This window comes from Neopelma chrysocephalum, unplaced genomic scaffold (assembly GCF_003984885.1).
Source record: "Neopelma chrysocephalum unplaced genomic scaffold, ASM398488v2 Primary Assembly neopelma1_25, whole genome shotgun sequence".
Classification (NCBI taxonomy): Eukaryota; Metazoa; Chordata; class Aves; order Passeriformes; family Pipridae; genus Neopelma; species Neopelma chrysocephalum.
In genome coordinates this window covers 40,794,789-40,820,979 of record NW_020897694.1, presented here as the reverse complement: position 1 = coordinate 40,820,979, position 26,191 = coordinate 40,794,789, and the positions used below count along the sequence as shown (strand labels likewise).

Below are 26,191 nucleotides of genomic sequence, written 5' to 3'. Positions count from 1 at the left end.
TGAATAAAAAGGGATAGAAGAGTGAATAAAAAGGGATAGAAGAGTGAATAAAAAGGGATAGAAGAGTTAGAGTCTCACAACTGAGGCAGCATAAAGATACCTATATCAGTGCAACTTTTCAATGCAGTGACCAAGCATTAAAAACAAATAGGAAACTTCCACTTACAATAATGTTATTTTACCTTCATCATCATTCATTAAACAGCCAGTCAAGAGGAGCAAAATACAAAATTTATCTGTCCCAACAGACATTTTTCCCCCTCTTAATACGCAGTTTAAAATAATATGCAGTCATCTAAATCAATTTTCCAAGTATGTCATCCATTTGGGCACCTCTCACCTGGCATACTTTTCAGAAGCTTTGCATTGCACATGTGTCCCTTCCATATATCAGTAAGGATATACTCCATTCTCTTCGCTCTCCAAAGGAAATTAAATACTCTTAGATAGTGGCTCATGCACTCACGTGTAAACACCTGCAAAACAAAAAGTATCAGTACAAATTTAATAGACATACCATATGTTCTGAAGTACCAACAACCTCTTCACAGTCCATCTTATCTGATCCATGCAATTTACTGGTAAATCTTGTAAAAAAAAAAATAATTCCTGGAAGCCTCAGAGCTTTTGGAAAGATCCTTTCTTGAGAGTTGAACAGTTTCCTAACATTCAAGAAGGCAGAGGGCACTGCTGGAAGTGTAAGAAGGGGTGAAGATGACAAAGCCTAAACACTTAGCTCTTAAAATTACATATGAAGATTGCTTCTGCTTGTCAGACTCACATTCTGTCCTACTTAAAAAAAAAGTTCTTTACAAGTTCTTTACAGAGGCTAAATGCATTCTGATCAAGTGCAGTTGACTCTCAGTAGTTCTAGTGAACACTACCTATCAAATGCCATTTAGACAACATAAATACATTCTCTTCAAATACATTCCTCCTCAAATATATCCTGGTAAATTATCCCAAGTTAGCATCTACAGTCTAATACAATGAAAGAAGAGCACTCCATTTATTAAGTACTTGCTAAAAACTGCTGGAACAAATGAATTACTAATTTTCAGTAATCATTGTTTTAAATGCAGTTTTTCAGCACTCACAGTTAACTTATAAGAATTGGCTTAACCATTTTTACAGGGGGCACATCCTAGATGCAAAACCAAAAAAAAATCTAATCTCACACTGCAGAACAAAAAAGATTATTTCAATAAAAAGATATTTAGCAATTCAATTCAATACCCAAGACACACTCACAGCCAGCAGTATATGACATTACCGTTGCTATTGGCCCATCAACATGATAGTCCAAGCTGAAGACATCCCATCCAGTGTCCCCGGGAGATACCTGTAATAAAAAGATACACTACTTCCAGCACATATTCAGGACATACTAGTGCTAAAGACCAACTCTTGTTTAGTCTTTCATCAAAGGCCTATGAGAAAACAAGCATGCACATCAATAAGAGATACAGGAGTTCCTTGTTGAAAGTAGTAGATTAAGCAAAATTAATCAGTTTGATACATGGGTGAGATTCATCTCACTCAAATGTTGATGTTTGTAATGCCAATGTTTCTCCTTTAAAGCTAGTAATGGAAAATGAAGGGAAGCAAAAACTTCTTGGGCAGGACTACAGACTTATTCCAGATGCCACAGCTCTTCACTCAACTCCCACCTCTGGGACTGGAGCTTTCTCATTAATTCCAGTTTCTTACCAGAGGTCTCTTTCATCAGTTGTGCTTTCATTGCTTCCCTCTTCAAAACCACAGGCAGAGACACACACTCCAACCAGCCCCTCCCATCTCAATTCTTGTAAGAGCAACAGCAGTAAGACCTGTTTGCCAAACCTCTAATCAGGGCATCAAATCCCATTAGGTCCTAAATACTCAACTTCATATTGCCAATGGCTGTAAACACACAGCTTGAAACACAAATAGACAATAGACAGGAAACAGGAAAAGAAGACTTATTAAATGAGGTTTATATCATTCAAAGTAAACTTCAATGGAAAGGGAGGGGGGGAAATGTGTTTATATATACATATGAAAGTTTTGTTTCATACAGATGACTGCATGTACAGACACAAACACACACAAAGGTATGTTTCAGGTCAGAGTTACCATTACGCAACAGACCTCCAGAAGTCGAACATCCAATCGTTTGAGAATCTCAGGATTATCAAACTGGGCATTCGTTGCCCTCACTGCTGTTTCAAGGATTCCAGTTAGATTATGCTGATATAAGGTTGTAGCTGGTCGTGCAAGCTCTGGCCTGGTGGTTATGAAACAAACAGTCACAGCATATTACTGAAGTATTCTGCAGCAGCAGTTCAGTAGTAACTGCAGCACACAGCAAAACACTTTTCTGACAGACATTTAAAACTTCTCATATTACTCTTTCAGTCTTATTCATGAAGAACATCAACGAGCAAAATATTTGAGCAGACTATGAACAGAATACATCTATTCATATGCAGCTATACTCCTTAACATCACCATGAGGAGTAACTTCATCATCAATTTAATACCAGTAATTTGAAGTTACCAGGATTACTATCTTAGCTATTTTGTAATTTGAGTTGCATTCATAATGAGGCAGATTACATCATTAACACACCAAACCAGTAATTCCATTTCAATTTTGAGAAATTTACTGATAGCTTGGGCTTAGAAGTGCTGACACCACACAAACCCACTTCCTCTATGTAACTTAAGCTATTAAAAGAGTTGCAACATGCAACTCTTGCACTCTCTCTCTCCCTCAGGATAGTACTGAAAGACCTCTCACTACTTTTGCCTCAGATATAATACTGACTCCACAAAGCAACCTTATTCTGCTTAACATCAATTTTCAGTTTAAAAAGCATGGTCACATATGAATCGTCACCAAATGATTTTGATTTACAAACAAGTTAAATGAAGCTCTATTACAAAGCTTGCCCTCTATACCAAAGGAAAGCTTTGGAAGCAACATTTTTGATAGACTATGTTTCACTAGTAGCATTAGCATGTAAAAGTAATGAGCTTGCAAATATACTTTAAGATCTGAAACCAGTAGTTGTGGGTGCACTTGAGCACTTAAAACAGAGGGCAGTGAGGCATCAATTAAATTTTTAAAATTGCATTAAAGGGTTTTGACACAATGTTTTCGACAAAACAACTCCAAAATACAGAGGCCTAACATTCCCAGCAATCCTAACTAATGGTATCACTAGAAATTTTCTGCTTAAACTTGCTCTCACAGGAGCAAGAGAAATGCTAACATCCTTCAGGCTGTCTGTCACAGGGTCAGAATAAAGATAACTATATTAGTGCAACTTTTCAAGACATTGTGAAATGGTACTGTATATACCTCTTATCAAAAAGGAAGAACAAAGTTTGAGCCTCGGGGTAAAAGAAATTAAACTGAAAAAAAGAATTTAAAAGTTATTACTCAAAGGTTTAATTGAACAAGATACTTGAAGGGTCTTCTTCCAAAAGCAAAACAGTTTGTTTCTGTGCTGATCATGCACATTTGGAAGCATCAGAAATTCAACATAATTACTCTCCCAATTCTCTTACTTGAGCAAGTCCATTAAATGCCTGATAAAGTCTCCTTGACCAAGTAGTAAGTAGCGTCTCATGGCCTGCATGTGTTCCAGTAAATTGTACTTCTTATTGAGAACATCCAGCAGGTATTTGCTTGTCTCAAAATAAGCTGCATCAATTTTCTCTTGGAAGGCATTTTCCAGATCTGTGAACAAATCAGCAGCTTAAAAAAAAAGAAAGATACACAAAAATTACATTAGTAGTTTATCAAAACTGTGGCAAACAAGCTTTGGAGTTGAAACATACAAACAGACAAACTATTTCTTCTGATCCACTATATTATACATTTCCCATAGCCAAAGTGAAAGCAAGTCTAAAGCAGCCTATACTTCAACAGTATTACTTTTAATTAGTGCCCAGCTTGTACTTTCCAATAAGACCTCATACTTTTACACTGAGTCATCACTTTTACGCAAAGAGTTGGGATTTTCTAAGCTTGCTGAAGCATTGCAATTTACAAAAACAAATAATCTGAAGGAGATCTAAAAGCTCAGAGTTAGGGAAAAGCTTTGTTGGGGGAATCTAAATCAGAAGCCACTTCTAAGGCAGGGGACTGGGGGAACAAATCAAAGAATCAGAATGTCAGAACATTCAACAGAAAAGAGTTCCCATATATAAGAGAGAATGAGAGAAAATGGAATATGCTTCTGTTACCTGGGGGACGGTCATCAACCTGATATTTTCTTCTCCAACTTTAATGCATGGCAATTTGGGGACAGAAAGCAAGACATTGCCCTTTAGCAGGAAGCTTATTTCACTATTTTCTACAACTATAAGCTTATCAAGAAAGGGACTGCAATAAAGCTGTCATGAGATAGCAAGAAATGTGGCCTCTTCAGGCAACATGGAACAATACTCCAAATAGTGGATTTTCAACTATCATAAGATTCAGACCTTCCACAGTGTTAAAGGATTTACTCCCACTTTCAATAATTTTTAACTACACAACTATTTCTCTAAAGGTAAAAAAACAAAGATCCAGATACCAAATTAGTGTAGGACAGTGCACTGCCCGCTCCAGGATTAGTCTCAACCTGCACTGCAGAAAGGAAAGATTAAAACCAAGTTTTGTGTTGTTCTGATGGCATTCAGCCACAGTTAATAAAATGTTTATAAATCGAAGAAATTAACAGTAGTTCTAATAAAGAAGTTACTCTTCAATGAGGAAAAATTCACAATGTCTGGCTCAATGACATTCCCTGAAGTTTCCAAGTTCTCATTCAGCAACCAGTGAAGCTCTCCATAAGAAAAAAAAGTGCAAGAATATGCAGAGATGTCAAAGAGATGACACTTTTTACAATACTTTGCTATGCTTAAAATCCCTACGCTAGGAGAATAGTCAAGTAACATGCATCAAACTTAGGGATGTGAGAATTAATAGAGCCTGCAGTAAGGAGTCCTCCAAGTCCCCTTTCCAGTAAGTGACAGCAAACCAAGACAGACAGTTCATCAAGATCTCTGCCTACTCTGGTGAAGGCAAAGATCTGGTGTGATCTGACAAAGCAATTCTTGTATTGCTCAGGTAAGGAAGCATGCAGCAGTGCTCCCACTGTTGGGTAAAAGGGAAAAACATCAGTTCACGCAAATGCATTTGTGTCAGTGCTACAGGACAACAGGGCAGTGAAAATCTCCAGTCAATTCTTTCATCTGGTCTTTCCTTATCAGCAGATCCTATCCACTTTACTGCTTTCTTCAAAATATGGGTCCAAGTGTGGCTGCTTGCATGCACAGTGGCACCAGCCATCTGATCTGCCACATGGCTTCACTGCTGGCTTTGGAAGAAGAAGGAAGACTTTCCAGAAGGGGAAAAAATCCCAGAGTTTCATAGACAGAACACAAGAAGCTACAACACCCCAATGATCTTTTGCAAGTGTCTTTCCTCAAGAAGAGAGCCTAGCAGGCAAAACAAGAGAGGGAACAAGCCAAATCAAAAACAGTTACAAGCTAGCACCTTCAGCTACTAGACCCAAAGGTTACGCCTAGGACTGGCTCAAAGCATAGGCAAAGCCAACAGGTAATTTCCTAGCTTGCCTATGCCGAGCCTACCATGTCACACATGCTGGTCCTGCCTCCACTCAAGTAGGGGTGAGCATATGTAAGGCAGTACCTATGGCTGAGGACACATGGACCAGTCTCAACCTCTTACTGTCCCAAACAGAAAAAAAAGCCTTTCCCCTCTCCTTAGTACTGCTCCCCTTGCCTTGAAGGAAGTGACCTGGCCACAGCCCTGCATCTCAGATTGGAAAATTCAATTTTACACAGGTACCTGTAATGCACCATCTCTGTATACACATACACAGAGACACACCAGCACAGGGAATGCAACATTCCTGCTTGACACGCAAAACTGCTAAAAAGGTTGTTTGCATCAACAAACAAGAGGCCTAGGCACAAGTTTTGAAAACTGGAAAATTATATTAGCACACTGAAAAGCCAGAAATGGGTAAAAAAAAGGGTCAGACTAGAAGCATTGACAGAAAGGTCCATGAGTTGCTACTGAAGGTAGCAAGTATTGAGGCCATGTTACTGAGAACACAGCTGCGTTGGGCAGGGCACATGTGGCCTCCGCCTCCCTAAGATCCTGTTTTATGGTGAACTTGCCACCAGCTGCCGCAAGAAAGGAGCCCCGAAGACAAGATACAAGGACTCCCTGAAACAACATCTCAGCCTTGGCCATATTGATCAACATAACTGGTCTACTCTGGCCTCCAATCGGGAGGCCTGGAGACACACCATCTATAACGCTGCTGATGCTTTTGAGAAAGCGCGCAGGATCACCCTTGAGGAGAAAAGACAACGCAGAAAGAATCGTACCCTGCAGAATATACCATCTAAGGAGTCTTTCTGCTGTGCCTTTTGCAACCGGACATGCCTATCTCGTATTGGCCTTTTTAGCCACCAAAGCGCTGGCAACAAACGTGGGTAGAGCCCTTCCCAAATCTTCGTTCGCGAAGCCTAGCCGTGAATGACTGAAGGTAGCGTATAGTCCATTCAGAAGTCTCCAAACTGTGGACAGCTAGATGTGGGAGCTGGGGTCACTTGATCTGCCTCTTTTACTATCCCTCTTCCCCAAGTGCTACAATTCCCTGTCAGGCAAGATGACCAACTTTTACACAGTTTTTTATCTCTGAATTCCTGTTTTAATACATGTTCAGACCGTTTTCTACACCACGATTACTTCAGCATCAAAAGGACACCAGGGAAACACAAGAACTAAGGTTCCAAAGCAAATGAAAGAAATAAAAAAATACAGCCAAACCTGTGAAATGGTCAGATTTTAAAAGAGAAAAAGTATCCAGAACTCAGGCTGGCATCCTAGCTTTCCATGATCTTATAATCAGTAATGATCTGAAGGGATGCTCAGGATATTGTCAGATGGCACAGACAAGCAAGAAAGGAAGCATTTCCAACACCACTGACACAAATGTTCTTTCAGGATTAAATGGGTAAAGTGACCTAAACACAAATGCAGTTTCATGCAGAATTAAAGCAGTGCAATACTATGAGGTATTCAGGCTGCAGACCATGAGCTCAGCACACTGTACACAGTAACATCTGTTTCTAAAACTACACTTCTGTCTCAAACAGTTATTCTCAGCACTTAAGATAATGTACTCGCTTTGAAGCTCTCATCCCCTAAATAACAGGAAACATATATTTGTGCACATCTCCCATTCAACCAAGAAGAGAGAAACGTGCAAATTTAAAAAACAAATAATAATTTATGGCCACAAATGCTGCATAAAGTGGTGAAAGTAGTGTTGCCAAAAAATGTTTTTTCCTTTTTCAGGAGTAGCTGGTACGATGATTGTTAAAATGCATTTACAGCCCTTATTCATTTAACCCTGGCCCCTCTCTGCACTTTAACTACATCTTTGACTAGGCAAGCACTGTACATCGCACAAAAATCACATTATTAGATGACATTCTTCCAGACATGAATGGGATTTTATTATTAGAACATCTTTCATGGAGGTGCTCATGCTAGAGGTCCATGCTGTGAACACTTAGCATAAAAATTAATCCAAGATTAATGCAGAGGGGAAAAAAAAGACAATCCCACAAAACCAAGCTTCAAAGTCATATGTAATAAAGTCATATCTGAGTACAGGAATAACAGAAAATACATGGTACAAGCTGTCAAAGTGCAAAGAAGCATGTTCTTAGCAAACAAGAACTTGACTGAAAACCAAATATTTAGATCAGATAAATTATGCCAGTGAGCCACATCTTAACAATTAAACTATCTTTGGTATATTAAACAAGTTATCAAAAGAAGTTATAGTAGCAAAATACCACTTTCATCAGAAGGCAGCAAGTTGTCCTTTCTCCTAGATGTAGCAGCATACTACACATTCTTTGCTTAGTTTACGCATAAAATCTCCTTGGTTTAGATGTTTACAGTTTTCTATCTTTCATCACAACAATGTTAATTTCATTGCAATGAATATGCCACCAAAAAATAACCTCAAATAGTATGTAAGTTCTCATTAATTAAAACTGGAATCTGTTCTACATAAAACAAAATAACCTGAAGGAATTCTGACAGTTAAATTTTGGTTTAATATTCAACAGCTGGCAACCCCAATTTTAAGTAATCTTAAAAAAGAATTTTACTAACTTTCCACATACTCAATTTTCTTTGGACATACTGGTATAATGTATTTACAGACAGGTTTCTGTCTTGTTTTTATTGCTCATTCTCTTATTTACAACTAATTGAGTATTTATTATTTTTCAATCACAGAATCAATTCAGTATTATTATGGAATTGTATGATGGAGTATATTTGATGACAAGTCAAACATACTAATTCTTATTGCAGCACTCCAGAATATCCCTGCTCCCACCCAGTTCTCTCAATAAAAAGTCAGCTGAAAGCAGACTGGTTTCTGAATGGTTTCATTCAGAAATTCAGAACATTAACAACTACCCAGCAAATCTATCAAATTAACAAAATTACAGAACGTGCATCATCATACATCTTTCGTAAATATCAAATATCCATTAAATTATCTATATTTTAGGGCAGATGGGACTTTTGTACTCCTTTTCACCCCACTATTTAAACAGTCAGTTTACAGTCCAAACAACATAACGTACAGAGCTCAGTTCAAAGGGAAGATACCGAGTAACATTAATACTCTACCATCTTTTGAAGACTCTGCAGATTTTGCCACAGCAATCACCTTTGTGGATGGAGTTTGATCGTGACAAACTTGATGTAAGAAGTTTATGGATTTTCCTATTAGGAGGACCTGAACAAAAAAGGATTTTTAAAAAAAATTATTTGCATATAAGGAAAAAAAAACCTAAACAAAATAGCCACCCACAGCCATCAGGGCAAAAAGATATTTTCTTATCTTTCTGTGCTCTTAGCTTCACAATCCCAACCACAGCAATCCAGAACCTCAATGCTAACACAAAAAGGTTTAAAATGCAAACTTCTTTTCCCCCTCCTTGAGATCTCCTTAAAGAAAGTTTAACAGTTAGAGAATGGAAAGGAGAAACAGTCTTATAGTCTTCCTCAGCAAACAATTCTAAAATTCCTAAGATGAATATTTACTGTTAAATTTGGTCTCTGTTTTCCTAATGAAAATCTAAGTGGAGGCACAGAGGAAACAAATCAGAAGATTACCTTTTGGATTCATACCTTTTTTGATTGCTCCATTGTAATAAAAGAAGGGATCATTGATTTCCTCAGAGTGTATTTGTCATGCCACAACCGATCTGTTTTAACCGTAGGATCTGAAGCTACAAAAAACTGAAGATCGAAAAAATATTAAAAATAAAAGATTAATGTAAACTCTCTACCCTAGAGCTTAACTTCTGTATTCAGAAAACTGTAAAAATATTTTGAGTTGGTTTTTTCACTTGCATAGCTAACATGCAGAGTTATCCTGGCAATGGATATGTAAATTGTATCTTGAGCAATATGAACTCTAAAGGAAAAAGTCAGAACAGCTCATATAGTTTAATCTACTCTATATGTTACGAAACTTTGACTACCTCAGGGTAAAGTGTACCATCTGTAAAACATCCACTATGAAATACAGAAGCATGTACCATTTTTCCAACCATTAGTTACACAGGGTAGGAGATGAAGTCCAAAATATAATATGCCTTTACTTTGCTGGTTCTATTTTTACCCCTAGTATTTCTCCTATTCTAACAGATGCAGAATTGCAGGGTTAAAAACAAAACCAAAAAATCTTGCAATTGAACTGGTGATCAAATGCTACAGTCTCTCAACTCCATACAACAGAATACTCTGATTTGTAAGAAACTAAAACTTCATTAGTTTTGTTAGAGCGACTTTTGGATGGATTCTGTCCTCATCCTGTCAAACAAGATATCCATTTTCTTGACAAGAACTTTTTTCACTGCCACCAAGAATGGCCAATTGTCTTTGTTCACAAACTGTGCCTATGGTATGAAAATTGTAGTTTTCAGTACAACACATCCAACAGTGATCTTCAGTATTAAGAACACTCTTACAGTACACATGTAAATTTTTAAACAGAGTTGAAATCTAAACATAAGACCCAAAAACAATAACACCTCACATCTGAGGAATAGCTGGGAACTACTACACTACTAGAAAAGGATTCATAGACCTTTTATACAAGTCACCTAATGCTGACCTAAAGATCAGCTGTGGCTGATATTTGTACTAATTTAAATTTTGACCAAAAGAAACACAGAAACAGACAGCATATTTCACTCTCAAGTAAAATCGCTCAGATGTGTCTCAGAAGTGCTTAACTAATTTTAAAAAATTATTTTTTGGCTTCTTGGAACCAAAAAAAGAGTCACTTTAAAAAGATTTTGCTGATAGGAGACAAAAGTGTTGGGAGAGCTTAAAAAAGCATAAGAACATTTGTAAGAAGAGGACAATTGCTGGAACTTGGTGTTACAGAAATACAACAAATAACTGCAGAGTTTCTACAGCAGTTCTCAAACCATAAACCTCTTCTACCCAATTTTACAGACTAAAATTATTTATCAAGCTGAGGATTACAGTGAACAGTCAGAGTAAAACATTCTGAATTTCATTCCAAAAAAAGGCCTGCATTCTAAACAGTTACAAAGAACTCTGCATACAATACTACTGTTACACTAAGCAAGAAAAGAGAATTGACTTTATCCCTCTTCAGAAGCAAGCACCTATTGTCAGTCCACTATTCTGACTCTACGAGTAAAGACTCAGGCTATGCTTTATTGAAGACAACATGCTTCATCATTGCAACCTGCAAATATCAAACTGACTGAAATCATGAATTCAAGTGATATTTCATGTTGTTATTGTATGTATTGCTTACTCACATATTATACACTTTCATCACTGTCTACTTTTCAAATTCTCCTCTAGGCTTCCCACAGATACCTCAAAGCAAACAGAGATAAAATATTTACCATAGCACATACATTACCTCGTGGTATGTGTCCTCCAGCTCTCCGTCATATATCCAGCGATAAAGGAAATTCAGTACAGGATGGGATACGAGGCCAAGAATGTGCTGAACCAGAGACCTCATGTAGGGATCTCCTGTTTTAGTATAGGCATGAACTGCTGAGGCTAGTTCACCACCTTTTCTCCCTGTAAGATCATAGGGAAGGGGAACAGAAATGTATGAAGGAAAACCATATGCACCCCATTTAATTCAGCAGCCATTGATTTCAGCTAGTCATGTGTCACTCAGACCACACTGAACAGCAATTCTAAAACACAGCAAAAGTACATTTTTTAATGTTAACAGGGAATTCTCCTAGGTTTTAAGGCATGAATTATTAATCTCACTAAAGCATTAAGCAGAATTCTCTGTCTACTTTATGGTAGCTTGGGGGAATGCAAATTTCAAGGCATCAGATAACACACAAAGGCTGATGTTATGCTTCTTTTCTTTCCCACTCTCCTCACCAGAAAAGCATTAAAGAAGCCTTAGTAAGTTTTCCTTCCCTCCTGTACTTGATGCTCTCTCAGATGTTCTGCGTGCATACATGCACACAAACACCTTTCAAGCTTCTTAGTTACAGTTCCCACCATAGCTCTGTTAGGTAATATCTCCTGTTTCCTCGCAATTGAAAGGTAAGAGGTTGTCAAAAACAACCCAAAAAACCAGAACAAATATTTGCTCTGCTGTTATGCTGCATAGCTTAAAGGTTCCTTGCAGCAGAGACTGTAGAATTTAAAGTTTTCACGAATGTCTTATAAAGTAAAGCCCATTTTTTTTTCAAATTTGTTACAAATTCCAATAATCAAGGTAAAGGAGATGATGTAGGGGTTTTTTTGGTTAACATGTTCTTCCTAAAGAGGAACAATCTCACCAATCTGAAGTACCCTCAAGGAGAAGCACAGACTATGGGTCAGTTACTGGACAAAGTTAGGGTCAACTCCAACATAATTCCTCAGCACTTTCTTGTGGACTGCCAACAGTCACACACTATTTGCAGATTTGTAAAGTATTGTTGATTCACATTAATCTGCAGACAAGTTGCAAATGATTTCTATATGCCATTATATAGAGAGGAATTGCATAATACTCATGCATAGTAAAGAGACAGCCAATCATTTCATAATGCATTAGTAGGATTCTTTAAGTGTGACATTCTTTGAAAGATGATTAAATTGAGTAATTGAAAACAGCATGAAAAATGCATGCTTAAAATTGGAAGGATCTCTCGAGCACATTCTTGTTTCAAAAAAGGAAGAAATATGGGTGTATCAAAACAGCACTACAATTTGCCATGTTTTGTTTAAACTAATAGAGCAAATCCTCTGGATTAACTACTCAAAATTTAAAAAAAACAAACCCCAAACAAGAAGTAATATTATTGAAGAAGTAATATTATTGATATCTGGCACACACAACTACTCAGAGTTACATAACTTCTGCAGAAATAGTAATGTTAAACAGACCTTGACAGTGATCAACAAGTGCTGCAAGGGTCTTTAACCTTATTTTAGGATCATATGTCCAGACTAGAAGGCGGCGAAGTGTTAAACTGCTCTCAAGTCCCAAATTCACACCCTGATCATCTTCCAGTTGCAACTGAAATCAAAGAAAAAGACATGTCAAGGAACAAAACTTGCAAAACTGAGGCAGAACTGATGATTCATAGTTTGTGTTCGAACATTAGATTTTTACCCTTGAAATACCTAGTGCTGTGTGTTCTCTCATTAAATCACTGGGCCAAATCCTGAGAGCTGATCTAGTGAAAATAAAGAATCAAGCACAGGTGAAAGAACAGTGACAAGCAGAAGTGTAATAAGGCAGTCAAAGTAAAAATGACAAGAAAATTAAAGAAAGTAAGGTGATAGATAGTCACAAAAGGAGAGCAGAGCAAAGGAAAAGAGAGCAGAGATCCTGAAAGAAAGCAAATACTGGTCAAAGATGCTCAGAAAAGAGTAAAGAAAAAGATCTAAAGGAAAGGCAAAGTGTAGGAGGTAAACTTTTAATTACTGCACTCCCAGCTTAGTTTAGTCCAGCATGGGACAAATTCTGTTCAATGTCTTCCTCCAGAAGCCATCAGAACTCAAGACAGCTATATAGTCAGATTATAGCATTACTACCACTAGAAAAAAAAAATTTAAAAGATACAATAAGAAAAATCTGTCACAAAGTGACAATCTTCCAACACCACGGAAAATAAAAGCCAAATATTTGCATCTGAGGTGCAAATGCACATTTCATAAAAGTACAGATGGGATAAGCAAGACAAGAACACAACCTAAGAATACAGAATACAGAGTAGTCCAAGCAGACTAACTCTTAGAAAAGATGTTTCCTGTATATGACAACCCATTCACTCTGTGCTTTCATATTTAGCACCTTTTTTTTTTTCCAAATACAACATATCAGTTAAACTTAAGACCAGTTAAACTTAAGACCACCCATATTAAGCTCAGCCTTAAAGCCAGTTAGATACATTAGTTTCCGGATGTTCTTGGGTCCACAGGTGGATTTTTTTCTTTGGAAATTGGCAATGATAAGAAAGACACATGAGCAAAACCCATCCTTTGACTTTAGGTAAGAGATGGTACATCATCGTCATGGAACTACACTTTTAAATAGGCTGACAACATGAAAACAGTCTGCAAGGAAAAAACAAGAAAAGCTAATGGAACAGTACACAGTATACTCAGAATTACTCTTTCAGGGGCAGAAACATGTTCAGGGGAAGCTGTGAAGACATAATAAAAAGTTACAGAGAGAAAGACAGTACAGAACCCTGTCAGTACAGAACAAGATTCTTGTTGTTCTATGCCTGAATTGCAAACTGGAGCTGCAGCTAATAACTCCTAAGATGGCAGACTGTATGATCTCCCGAATTCAAGAAAGCAGCATACACTCAATTTCAAGTCACAATTTTCTACATGTTTTCAACTAACTGAAATGTACAGGGTATTTTCCCCCATCCTGCAGTGTGACCTTCAAGCCTTCCCAGCCTTCAAGTCACAAAAGAATCTCTCCTCCACTGCTGGATCTTTTCTTTCCCTTTCCTTTCCTTCACAGCCTTTGGGGAGGAATGTTGCCAGGGGCTTCTTGAAAATCCAAACACAACATGACCCTGGGAGCCCCTTCAGTTAGGTGCTTAGGGACCTAGATTCCCCAGAAACTCCAGCATGCTACTCCAGCAAAACTGTACATTACAGACACCATACTGACTGTTCCCTACGAGAATGCACTTAATCAATGGGCTTAATACACTCAGGAACTCTAACACTGGACATGAATCTGGCAAAGAACATGAAGAGCCAAACAAGAACAGCAGTAAAAGTAAGACTGGGAAAAAGGTGTGTCCAAATCCTGAATGGTGCTGAGAAACCAGTGACAGGAAAAACGGAAAATGCTGAGGTACTTCATGTCTTTCATGCCCTGTTATTTTGGTAGTATTTGCTGTTGGGGATACCAGATGTCACCTGAGATCAGAAGGGAAGTCCGGAACAAGGGAGACTTAGTAGAGAAGGATCAAGTTAGAGAACATTGAAAAAAATGGATATGCATAAGTCTACGGGACCTAATGGGATGCATCCTCAAGTGCTGGGGAGGGAGTTGGTCAATGTCACTGCAAGGCCACTCTCGATTATCTCTGCAACACAGTAATTAGAGGAGGTTTCTGACGACTGGGAGAAAGCAAATTCACTCCTTTCTTCAAGGAGGAGCCATAAAACTACATACTGGTGAGACTCACTTCATTCCCCAGGATGCTGACAGAGTAACTAATCCTGGAAACCATTTCCAAGTATACAGAGAACAAAAAGCTTTCTCAGGAAGAAAAGCTCAGAGAAAGGAAGAGGAAGTAGGAACATTTGTGGTAATGGAGTTTGTCTTCCCAAGCAAGTTTCAAGTGTCCTGATGCTCTGCTTGCCAGGAAGCAGCTGGACATCTGCCTGCTGATGGGAAGTAGTGAATGAATTCCTTACTTTGCTTTCCTTGCACACACAGCTTTTGCTTTCCCTTCTAAACTGTCACTAACTTGATTGACTTGTCTTTTTGTCTTCCTTCTAATTTTCTCCCCATTCCTGAACAGGCGGGGGTGAGTGAGAGGCTGGGTGGGTGTTTGGCTGCTGGCCAGGGTCAACCCACTGCAAAGGCAAACACAGTTTGAAAATAAGCAATCCCAGAACTTTCCTTTCATTTTCTCCTTATAGGTTTCCCCTCCCACCACACTCATCTCTTCTTTTGAAAGGTTTAGTGCAGCAGGAAAGGTAGAGAAAGCTGCATTTCAAAGAATTCATAAATATTTTCATGACCAAGAAGTTTTAAAAGTTAGAATAAATCAAATCTCCAGCAAATCAGGAGAGTAAACGTATTTTAGACAGAGCAGGAAATAATTACAAAAAGAATAACTGGATAGCAGCCAGGAAAAACAAGCAGAAAGCATGTATGACAGGCATTCCAAAAGTTAGGAATGTTAAAGAACTGCAAGTGAGTCAAAAGGAACAGATGCCTTAAAAACATTTACAAAAGCCTATGACTTAAACCATACAGATTTTTAGAAGCTAGAGTTTTAAAAGCCAGTTTAATTTAACTTTAGATCAATTCTCAGAATAAATTTTTCTCCATTACAAGTAATGAACTCCTTGAAAGCCCTACATAAAAAAAATAAAAAGGCAAGCGGAAGAAAAAAATGTATTTTATTTTAAAGCTAGCATCTAGGTGCACATACTTATAAACACTTGTGGACAAACTGCAAAATTATCAGTACTGAGTTGGTCTATATGTTACAGAAAAATAGTAAAACACTGAAACATCTGCAAAACAGATGTTTTTACTCTTATAAAATAACTGAAGGGACAAGAAAAATGCACAAACTGCCCCAGGCAGAAGAAAAAGTTCAAAGTCTTATTACTAGCTGCTGAACCATTGACTGAAATATCTTTTTTTTTTTCCTCTCAAAGATGTGTCACTGTTTGGGATTTGAATGATAAAGGTATTATGCAAGATGAAACTCTCAAAAAGGATGCAAACCAGGGACAGAGGCTTAGAAATACACACCATATTCCTTGCTTATGTAATACATCAAATACCAGTGAATTTCTAAGAGAAAAATATTCAAGGGTACATACATCCAAATAGTAAGAAATGTACAAGTTAGAGAATTATGTCCCCTGTCAACAGAAACTGCTGTACACCCTTCACATTCTAACGGAATACACAGGTATATCTTTTAGGAGGTATTTAGATAATGTAAAGCAAAACAGGAAAGTTAAATAAGAACCACTTAACTTACCTGAGAATGTAAAACAGACAGAAGTCGGTAGTATTCTTTAAGTTCCTGATGTAAGGCTGCACAAAAACTCTGTACGAGAAAGAGGAGAGGGATAAAAGGAAGAAAAAAAAAATGGAAAAAATAGTTAGGAAAAATCTTTCTAATCTAATCTATAATAGTTTTAATTCTATCACCACACTTTCAAGGTAGTCAGAAATTTCCTGAAGGGAATCAAGCTACAAGTTTCAGCGTAAAAGCCAACTCTTCGAAAACTGGCCAAAGTATAAATGCTGCCCTAAGAGATGCACATATCTTTTCCAGAAATATATACACATTGTCAAGTTACTTTGTTTCTTGCTGTCTTAACTCTATGAACAGATTAAACTATAACAAGTGTAACTCTTCAAATAGATGTATCATCTCAATAACTGCATTAATAATTAGCACAGGGATGTACAAATTATAACATGACCCAGTTAAAGTTCTTTTTTAATAACCATGTAAAATATAGTATGTAGTAAAGTAATAGAGTTTCAATTTCAGGAAGACCTCTAACAACAGAACACAGAAGTTAGGCAACCATCATTATATTTACAGTATAGACTACATGACATGAATAAGAAAATCTAATGCTCAAAAAAATACTTCCAGTAAGTGCTGCTGGATCAGGTAAATTTTTGTCCTTTTATCAATTCTCAGTTTGTGTATGATTCTTCACTTGACATGAAAGAAATGCATAACACAAAGTGTATCTTCAGGCCTGAACTAAAGCAAAGCTTCTTTGTTAAACAATTCTAGGTACAGCTACTTTAGTAGTAGTAATAAGTAAATAAAGGTAGATTTAAAAAACAAAATCTGGAAAGAGCATTAGTTTAGTAACAAATTTTTCCCTAGTTTGGGGTACTGGGGTTTTCCTTTGTTTTTGTAATGGTCTTAACCTAACATACAGACTAAAAAAATTCCTGCAACACATTTTCCGAAACAGAATTAAAAATATGGCTCATTAATTTTGGACTAAGTTGAAAACTTTGGACTTTAAAACCCCCAAAAGTGTGCTTAACGTTTTTTATGCGTTTAGTTTCTTGGAAGCATACTTCTGTGTCCACACACACATTCAGGACTGATTTCTAACCAATTCTCAGCTAACAACTTTGATCTCTATTTTTTTTTTTTTTACTGGGAAATTTCCCAGGACTTTCCCTTCAACATCTTTTAAACTCACAGTCAAAATAATTTGGAAAAAAAAAAGGAAAACTTCACAGAAAGGAACTTAGAGCTTAAAGAAAAATATTTATTCACTAGAGTATTTAAAAAGGAGAATCATTTCTACAAGCACAAGGAGAATATAAATCTTCTTTTCTGCTAAGCAGCTAAGCCTAGGAAAAAAAAAGTCATTAATCTTGCCATTGTATCCCTTAGAAGGAGGTTCCTTTCTTCAACTGAACATTATAAATTATAAAGAAATTTGACATTCATTCTATTCCAGAGGATACTGAAGGGCAAAAAGAAATCCCCTTACGTGTAACTCCACTTTTCATTTCTTCTCACTTGCTTCTTCAGTACATTTTTGAACCTATTAAAGTAGCACTTGCCAAGATAGAGGGAAGAGCAGAGCCTCCAAGAAAACATTCAAAGGCACTATACATCTGCTCAAAACAGAAGAACAGTAATCACTGACTTTAGTGATTCAGGAGCCAATAGGATTTAGGATCTACTGGCCACCAATTTTTCAGAGAAGCTTTAGAAGTTAAAATTTACATCCAGTGCCAATTCCTGCGTCACAGACTACAGGTTTTTGTTTCCCAAACTGTTACAGAAAAACTGGACATTATCCTAGAATTCTAATTTGGTCTGCAGCAAGAGAGAATTCAGGAAGGAAACAGAATGCTTGTTTATAAGAAAAAAATTAAAATGCCCACTACCTCAATTGGATCTAAATGGGCAAAATGTCAAAATACAAGACAAGTTGTTGTCAATTATTCTTTCCGCTTTCTGAGGACAAAGCAGAACTTGCATACTAAGCAGCAAAAGTAGAAAAATATAAAGTGTAATATATTGTTCTATCTCTACTCCTAATAATTGTCAATACCTGACATTTTGTGGAATAAAAACAGTCACCAGAATCATAATAAAAGAGGTGACAGACATCTTCTTCTATGCGTGATTTAAATAAGCATTCTTTTAAAACATTGGCAAAAGATGCTTTATAATACAATATATATTCTTGTGCTAAATTCCTTAATGCACAGTGTGCAGCACCTGAAATTCTCAGCTATAACAGCTATGAAGAGCAATAGTATATACTCTTTGTGCCCAGATATTGACAGCAGGAGCAGAATATATGTTTTTATTTGTATGCTTATGTCCTAGAAATATATACAAGTGACTGCCTCAAGCAAAATTAACAGCATTAGAGCTATGCAGATTCAGCTAACTAACTGCACAGCCTTCTGCACAGGATCTGAAACCTGCTAGGATACTCCACATTTAAATTCACTGAAGAATTACAGTTCTCCCCTTGCTGTAAACTTGAAGATTAAAGCCAGAGACAGTAAAAATAAGTATAAGCCGGAAGCTACTAAATAAAGAATAAGAAACTTCACCCAGATATAAGGGGGAGAATCTGAAGAAAATGCATATACAGAAGCACTACCATATAAAACATGGAAAGCAGAATTGGATGTCTAGAAAAATAATTATTTATATGTAACTAAAAAAGATTACTTAGAATAAGAGACAGAAGGGAACAGAATAAAACATTAGAAAAGTAGGAAGCACTACAGTGTCTCTACTGACCTCTTAAGAAAAATTAGATTGAAGGGAGAAGCACTTCAATTTCTTGGCAGATTAGGTAGGATGTTATGGCTAGAGGCAAGGATAACATTTCTGTCGACTCAGAAGGGATAATATCCAGTTTTACAGAGGGAGCAAGTGAGAGAAAACGGGAATGCCTTAGCAGTAAATGTGGTTTTGGGTATTACAGCAGCAGTGAAGTTACTGTAGACTATAAATCATGATGATGAAACCTATAAAAACAAAAATTAATATTCTTTTGATGCTGTATTCCAAAGAAAGGGCAGAAGATAATGGGATATTTCCATTTTATGTAAGTTACTGCAGTCCTAACACATGAACATCAACAATAGCTGACAAGAATGTCTCCTGCATAGGTCACTAACAACTGAATTGGTGATTAATCAGCTCAGGGATGCCACCACCCCATTTAAGCAATGTTTTTGTTGATAAATATGCATGATAATTAATTTTTTTTTTAAGAACATTAAGAAAAACAATCTATGCATGAGACTTTCTGGCTACAAACGAAAGGGGCAAATCCTTAAGACCAGCAAGAGCAAATGCCTTTTCCTTGCCTTCAGTTTAAGACCCATATCAAAAGCATTAGTCCATAAAAGAAGTAAATCAAACGATGAATGATCCAAGCTCCAAAGTTTACGCATAATTCTAGTACTGCAGTTACTCAGTAGTTTCTTAGGGAAACAAGACCAATGTGTTGTAGCTAAATTAGTTTTTTAGCTGACCTACCTGTCCCACAAGTCCAAACGCGCGATCCAAACTCCTCTGGTCTGTATATTTTCTTATTTTATTATGTAGCCATCCCAGCTCTGCAAGTCTACTTGTAGTATCTCTCAGAGATCTGGACAAGCTCACCTATAAAGTTAACAGAAACAATAACTTGCAATTAAGTAAAATATACCATGCCAATACTGGTTTCTTCACCTAAGTCCATCTTTCTCATAAAACAAGCCAGTTCAAGAAACAAAACTTTTACATTCTACAGCCGAGACAGTGTCAAAAAAAGCAGACAATCATGTAATAGCATTAATTTTTTTACACACATGCACTGAAAAGACAGCAGCAACAAACTACTGGCCACTTCGAGACCTTTCCATTTGGAAACCTTATTAGTGTTTGGGTAAAACTTATAAGTATTCATCCACTCTTTTCACATTAGGCAATTATGGCAGTAAGAAAAAGGTCTTCAGAAGAAAGCAAGAAATCTGGAATTTCATGTTGTAGAATCAGACTTCATCTTATCCTGATAACCAACAAGACAGAAGATATTAGAGTTCTAGAAGAGAAGTCAATCACTGAAACTAATGGAGAAACATTGAGAAAATAATTAGTTACTGCTACAGGTAAAACAAATCTTTAATAGAAAATAAACCATCAGGTACTAGGCCAGACTAGGTATCAGGAACACAAGCTTGCAGAATCCAACTTCCAAGTTTAAGTTAGATCCACCAGTAACAGCTTTTATAAGCTATTTAATCTTGTGTCCCTCTGAGTTCTTCTAGTCTGTTCCTGTATTTCTTCTAGTACCTCACTCACCCTGCAAGCCTGCCTTAGTCCCAACACCTTACTACTACTATTTTCATCTGAATCAGCACATTTCTTCCTTTAAATTACCACTGTTTCTACTTAAATTTTTTTTCTATCATATCTTATCACATTACCCAACAAACACAATCATTAAGTTTTCAAAATTCATTGAAAAAAGACCCCAAACAGTCAGACTGACAAAAGAGGCCAAGAGGCAGAAGTTGACTTTTGTCCATAGCCACTGGGCCCACCCCACCTCTACAGACAATTTTAACTTGGAGAGCCAGCTGGAACAGTTCAAACCAAAGCAAGGAAGCGCTCTAACAAGCTAAGCAGATTGCCAAGGAACCAGAAATCAATCTCATTCATTAAACCTTTTAGTTAGCAGTACAGGCATTCTCCAAGATAACAACCAGTGTCAGAGCGTGTTAGCCACACCACCGTGGGCTTGCACCAGTTGCTTGTAAGACCAGAGTTCAGTCCCTGGTCCTCTTGTTTAGCCACACAGGCACAGCTTTAACTTCTTGAACAACTTCTGTAGGGTAAATTCCAGCCCAAACAAGTCTAATTGGACACAGTCAGAAACTGCCCATAGCTAAAACCAAAGAGACAGCATAAGAACTATTTAGAATTCTGCAACTACCGAGTACTTTGCAAGCATTGAGTAAAATACACATGCATGGAATTAAAAGAGGAACAAGAAAAATTGGCTTAGTGTTATTACATTTGTATCTCCTAGATCAAATCAGAAACTGCTAGCTTATCCAGTGATGAATGTCACCATCAGATCTAATATTAACACTGACATTAGAAAACATTCAGGCAAGAATAACAGCTTGGAAAGTGTGTTTCTTTCTAGAAAAAACAGACTGTGTACAATGATATTTTCTTTGTAAGGCTGAATGAGAACTACATGCTTTGACTACTATTTTGCCTGACATGCAGTCAATACAACTGGAGGAGGTATCATCTTGGTCCTCCTTGTTTGTCAGAAAAAGTTCCAGGTTCAGCTCTAGCCAGTCAAATAATGTCATCTTCACCGGGTCCAGTAGCTCAGTAAAAGTGCCAACAAGGAAGGATGGAAAACAACTGACTTCACAAAAACAACTGAAGACAAAATTCTCAGGCAAAAGCATTATTCAGGTGGTTTGTGGTCAGTAATTAACTCCCTGTATTAACAGAATTATGAATTCAAACTAAAACAGCTTTCTCCCTCAAACTAGCCTATTTGTTATGAAAGCTAACAGAACACCAATGAAACCTATAGTGCCAATTATGCAATCATTGATTAATTCTTTTCAACATTCCTCTAGAAAAATCTATTATGCTACCTTTGCCATATATAATCTAAATTATATATGGAACATAATTAACTTGGTGCAGGTGTTGAGGAATTACAAACTTTGCAGCTTCTACAGGTAAAAAAGATCTGTTTATTAAGAATTTGTTTATAAACAAGATTTAACTGATTTAACAAGAGGTAAGTTTTTCATTTACCCTCCACTAAGCAGCTGTAAACGTCATTGTAAAGTAACTTTTTGCTATTATGGAGGAATAAAGGAAATTAGCTCTGTTATCACCAACATTAAGATCTGTTGACTGCGCTCTTGGCACATGAAATGGTCCAAAAGTCATTTCCCCCCCCATTTTATGACTATATTACATAGTAGAAAGTTCTTATAAAAGTAAAAATCAGAAGCATTTTCTTTCCTTTTGAACATGAAAGCCAATTAGCAAGCAGAAATGGGACTCTGAGGCAGTCCTGTCTAAACACTGAATGAGAAGCTGCTAAGGAAATTAGTGCCATACTTTTGTTTTTTGCTCTGGCTGAGCCAATCTCACCCTTGGGGTGTTTCTGCAGCTATGCTTAACATCTCACCACCTTAAAGGAAGATCTCTCAGGCATTTCTGCTGTTCTTTTGTCCCCTATTTGACACCTCCATTCAAATTCATATCAGCACTTTCTTCTGTTCTATCACTAGTCCCTTCTTGTGTAATCTGCATGAATCCATCTAGATGATCACTTCTACATTGTATTCAAGACCATGACATCAAATGACTTGCACCATTCCACATCTCAGACTCCGTTAAATTTAATCCAATAATAATGTGGTCAAACCTCTGTATCTGCTTTATATTTTACACACTGTAGAGGGGAAATGATTACAAAAAGCCTGAAATTAAGTCATAACATAGGAGTCTTTCTACTGGATTAAGAGTGGGGAATCTAGTCCCGTCTTGTGAAATGTTACGGTTTCTTTCTGGAACCTAATCTACCCAAACAATTTTAAACTACTTCTACTGAAACTACTTTTTTGTATTAAAAAAACAAACAAAGAAACAAACAAAAAAACTAGGGGAGGGAATAAAGATTTGTAATAATATTTTAACTTTTGTACATGTTTTTCATGGCTGTTTTTTCCCTACATACACCTCAGCTCATATATGAAATACAAGTCACCATACAGTACCTTTCCCTCTACTTTATAGCAATTTTCAGAATTGCACATTTTGATGTTTTTGCCATCTATTCCCTGGAAGACATATAAAACGTCTCTTACAAGATTTGCTTCAGTTATTTCAACAGAGCCTAGAAAGAAAAGAAAAAAAAAAAACAGAAACAAAACAGTATTTAGATTCGTTGAGATAATCAGTTTTGATTACAACTTCAGAAAGCTATTTAGAAGCATAACCAAAATAAAAAGGAATTATAAAGCCTGTGTTTATAATCTGTAAAAAAATGTTTTAGGTACTCTTAACAATCAGACAGAAAGCCAGATTCCCTCTGCCTGCCTCTAATGGTACCTGTGATGCTCCCAGAGCAGTCAACTTATATGACACAGGGCATGTTATATTTTAATCAACACATCAGTCAGTCCTTAAACCTTTTATCTTTTCTGATCCAACCACCAGTGCAATTTCTGAGGCAAGTATCGTAATAACTTCATCTTTTTTTGAACAAACAGTTGAAGTTTTTAAGCAGGACTTACAGAATAATCTCTTTATATTCACCTCGGAAAACAACAGCTAATCCAGAAGAAAGAGCTGCTTGTTTAATACTGGCTTTCAATCATATATGCCACTGCTTGGTGATCAAAACCAGACTGCCAGCTGCATAACAGCTATGGAGCTGGCAAACAGTAAAGTGTAAACACTGTTTCTGAAGATATACATTTGATTTAGTAAAGCATTTGTTACTATAGCATACAGCTTGCTTCTGGTTATTATCTCTAGTTAGAGGTTAGAATATGATTGAGATTTAGGGTATTTATTAATTTAAAGGAAACAAAAAATCAAAAAAGGTGCTGCGCAGGCCATTGAAACTACCCCAACCTTTTCTGGGCAAAACAGCACCATTTGTTTTTGTAACTTCATTTAAGATAACAAGAATGAAACAATTTTAACAACTATCAATAGAAATTGAGATGCTACAACATGCTTCTCCCAATTTTGACAGCACTTACTCTCATCAGCTTGCCTCCCCCAAAATACCCTTTCCCAGAAAAAAACAACAAAAAATAAAGTCTATTCTTATTTGGCAAAAGTAGCCTTCACCTCAAGGTGCTGTTTAAACTTAGTCTCTCCTCATAACATTAAGATGTGCATAAGAGTAGCCTGCCCTTTTTAGGAACTCTTAATGAAATGGTGAAAGATGCAAGTGCATGTTTCTTTACTTGGTAAATAATACAATGGGTATTAACATCAGCCATACAATATGCCTGATTATACTCTCTGTGTAAGTGTAATAATAAGAAAACTCCAAATAAAAGCAAGCAACTTTGGAAGATAGAAAAAAAATAATTAATTATACAAGAATTTTATACTCATACAAATGTATCTTCTTGGCATTAGCCTTCTATATTCTGAATGCAGTCCTACTTCTATTTCTACATTGGCAATTAACTCATTTAAGACAATTGTCAGTCCTTATACCCACCCCACATAAGAACCAAAACGTCACAGCTGCTGGCTGACTCAACAGAAGTATTGCCTTCCATACCAATCAGTATAACAAATTAAGAGGCAGTGCTAGATTTTATATATTTTTCTCCATATTAAATCTATCACATGTATATAAATGTACTTACTATATATATATATATATATACACACACGTCCTCTTGCACATCAACAGTCTTGTTAATTAGGTTCAAAACACCAAATGCTGCCCTCCAATACACCAGTACAACTCTGTCTGTTCTATAAGCTGCTGCTTTGTACACTGCTACTCAAAGATGTCTGGCAGACAGGCTATATTTCAGCTTCTAAATATGCACCATTTATTTGTTTAAGAGTTATTTAAAGAAAAACAAAAAACCCACAAACAAAAAACTGCATCTCTTATCTTTCCTTACCAGAGAGTAACAGCACTGTAGGATGACAATATCTGCCATTAACTCTCTTAGAAAAGTCTCCCACTTTTACAGTAAAAGTTAGATTTGTCACAGAGATCACCTGTTAACCAATTTCTCCTTAGTTAATCCTCTAGGCACTAGCTTCAAGTTTACAGCCACTTAATCAAGGAAAAAAATTAGCAATATTAGGAATTTAGCAAGAAAGTCTTTACTGTGAGGGTGGTGAGGCACTGGAACACGTTGCCCAGAGAAGGTGTGGATGCCCCATCCCTAGAAGTGTTCAAGGCTAGGTTGGATGGGGCTCTGAGCAACCTGGTCTACTGAAAGTTGTCCCTGCCTATGGTAGGGGGCTTGGAACGAGATGATCTTTAAAGTCCAGTCCAACTCAAACCATTCTGTGATTCTATAATTCTATATTTATCTATTTCTTATTTTATTGAAAATATTTTTTGTCACTTGCTCTAAATACAACCACTGTAAACTGTGCTAATTTAAAGAAGAAATAGCTTTAAGATCTCTATATTCCAGTGCACATTTCCAAGTTTTAGAAGACACATAATCACAAATGGATGAATCCAGTTCGACAAATTATATTCATTGAGCTCTCTGACTCTAAAAGCAGTAGCATCTTCTGATCATCACAGGAATGATCATTGCTCACAAGTCACAATCACTTGACTGACAAACACTGGAATCAAGTCAGCCTTTTAAGAGGACCAGAACACATTATCACACCAATCACTGCAAAAAGAAATTAACAATCAGCCAGAGAGATTGTGGCCAAATAAACTAGTCTTGCATATTTCCTTCTATCCTTCTATTAAACACATTCTAGAAAAACACTCCTCAAAAAAATCAACATGCTATAAAACAATTCCAAAATAATTTTAAAAAATTATCTTCAGCAAATACATCTTTGCTCACCACTTGTATCCCCTTCTCGCCTAGACCTTGGCACACCACGAGACACAGCATTTGAAAAGCCTTTTGAGGTAGTGCTTTGTAAAGAAGGCTGGCTTGCAGTTAAAGTCCATGCGAGACGTGATCCCAGTTGCTGACGGAGGCAGTCTCCAACACCTGGAGCTTGATAGGATTGTCTAAAAAGGATAAAAGGAAGAACCATTTTTAAAAACCTTGATTCCATACCCATTACATGGTATGGAGTAGTACAAATTTTGAAAAATGCCTCGAGTTTG

General features: G+C 36.8%; 1 protein-coding gene across 3 annotated transcripts in view; it reads right to left on the bottom strand.

Moving 5' to 3' along the window:
- TUBGCP3 (tubulin gamma complex associated protein 3) overlaps positions 1 to 26,191 on the bottom strand; it is a 60,225-nt gene that overhangs the window by 15,078 nt on the left and 18,956 nt on the right. For all 3 annotated transcript variants that reach the window (XM_027675071.1, XM_027675070.1, XM_027675072.1), the window contains exons 6-17: positions 25,920 to 26,092; positions 23,112 to 23,230; positions 19,843 to 19,968; positions 16,321 to 16,389; positions 12,503 to 12,635; positions 11,016 to 11,182; positions 9,236 to 9,346; positions 8,732 to 8,840; positions 3,556 to 3,745; positions 2,131 to 2,266; positions 1,274 to 1,342; positions 341 to 476 (exon numbers count right to left, since the gene is read on the bottom strand). In XM_027675071.1, the coding sequence (XP_027530872.1) occupies positions 341 to 476; positions 1,274 to 1,342; positions 2,131 to 2,266; positions 3,556 to 3,745; positions 8,732 to 8,840; positions 9,236 to 9,346; positions 11,016 to 11,182; positions 12,503 to 12,635; positions 16,321 to 16,389; positions 19,843 to 19,968; positions 23,112 to 23,230; positions 25,920 to 26,092 (1,538 nt within the window). The remainder of the gene's footprint in view (positions 1 to 340; positions 477 to 1,273; positions 1,343 to 2,130; positions 2,267 to 3,555; positions 3,746 to 8,731; positions 8,841 to 9,235; positions 9,347 to 11,015; positions 11,183 to 12,502; positions 12,636 to 16,320; positions 16,390 to 19,842; positions 19,969 to 23,111; positions 23,231 to 25,919; positions 26,093 to 26,191) is intronic.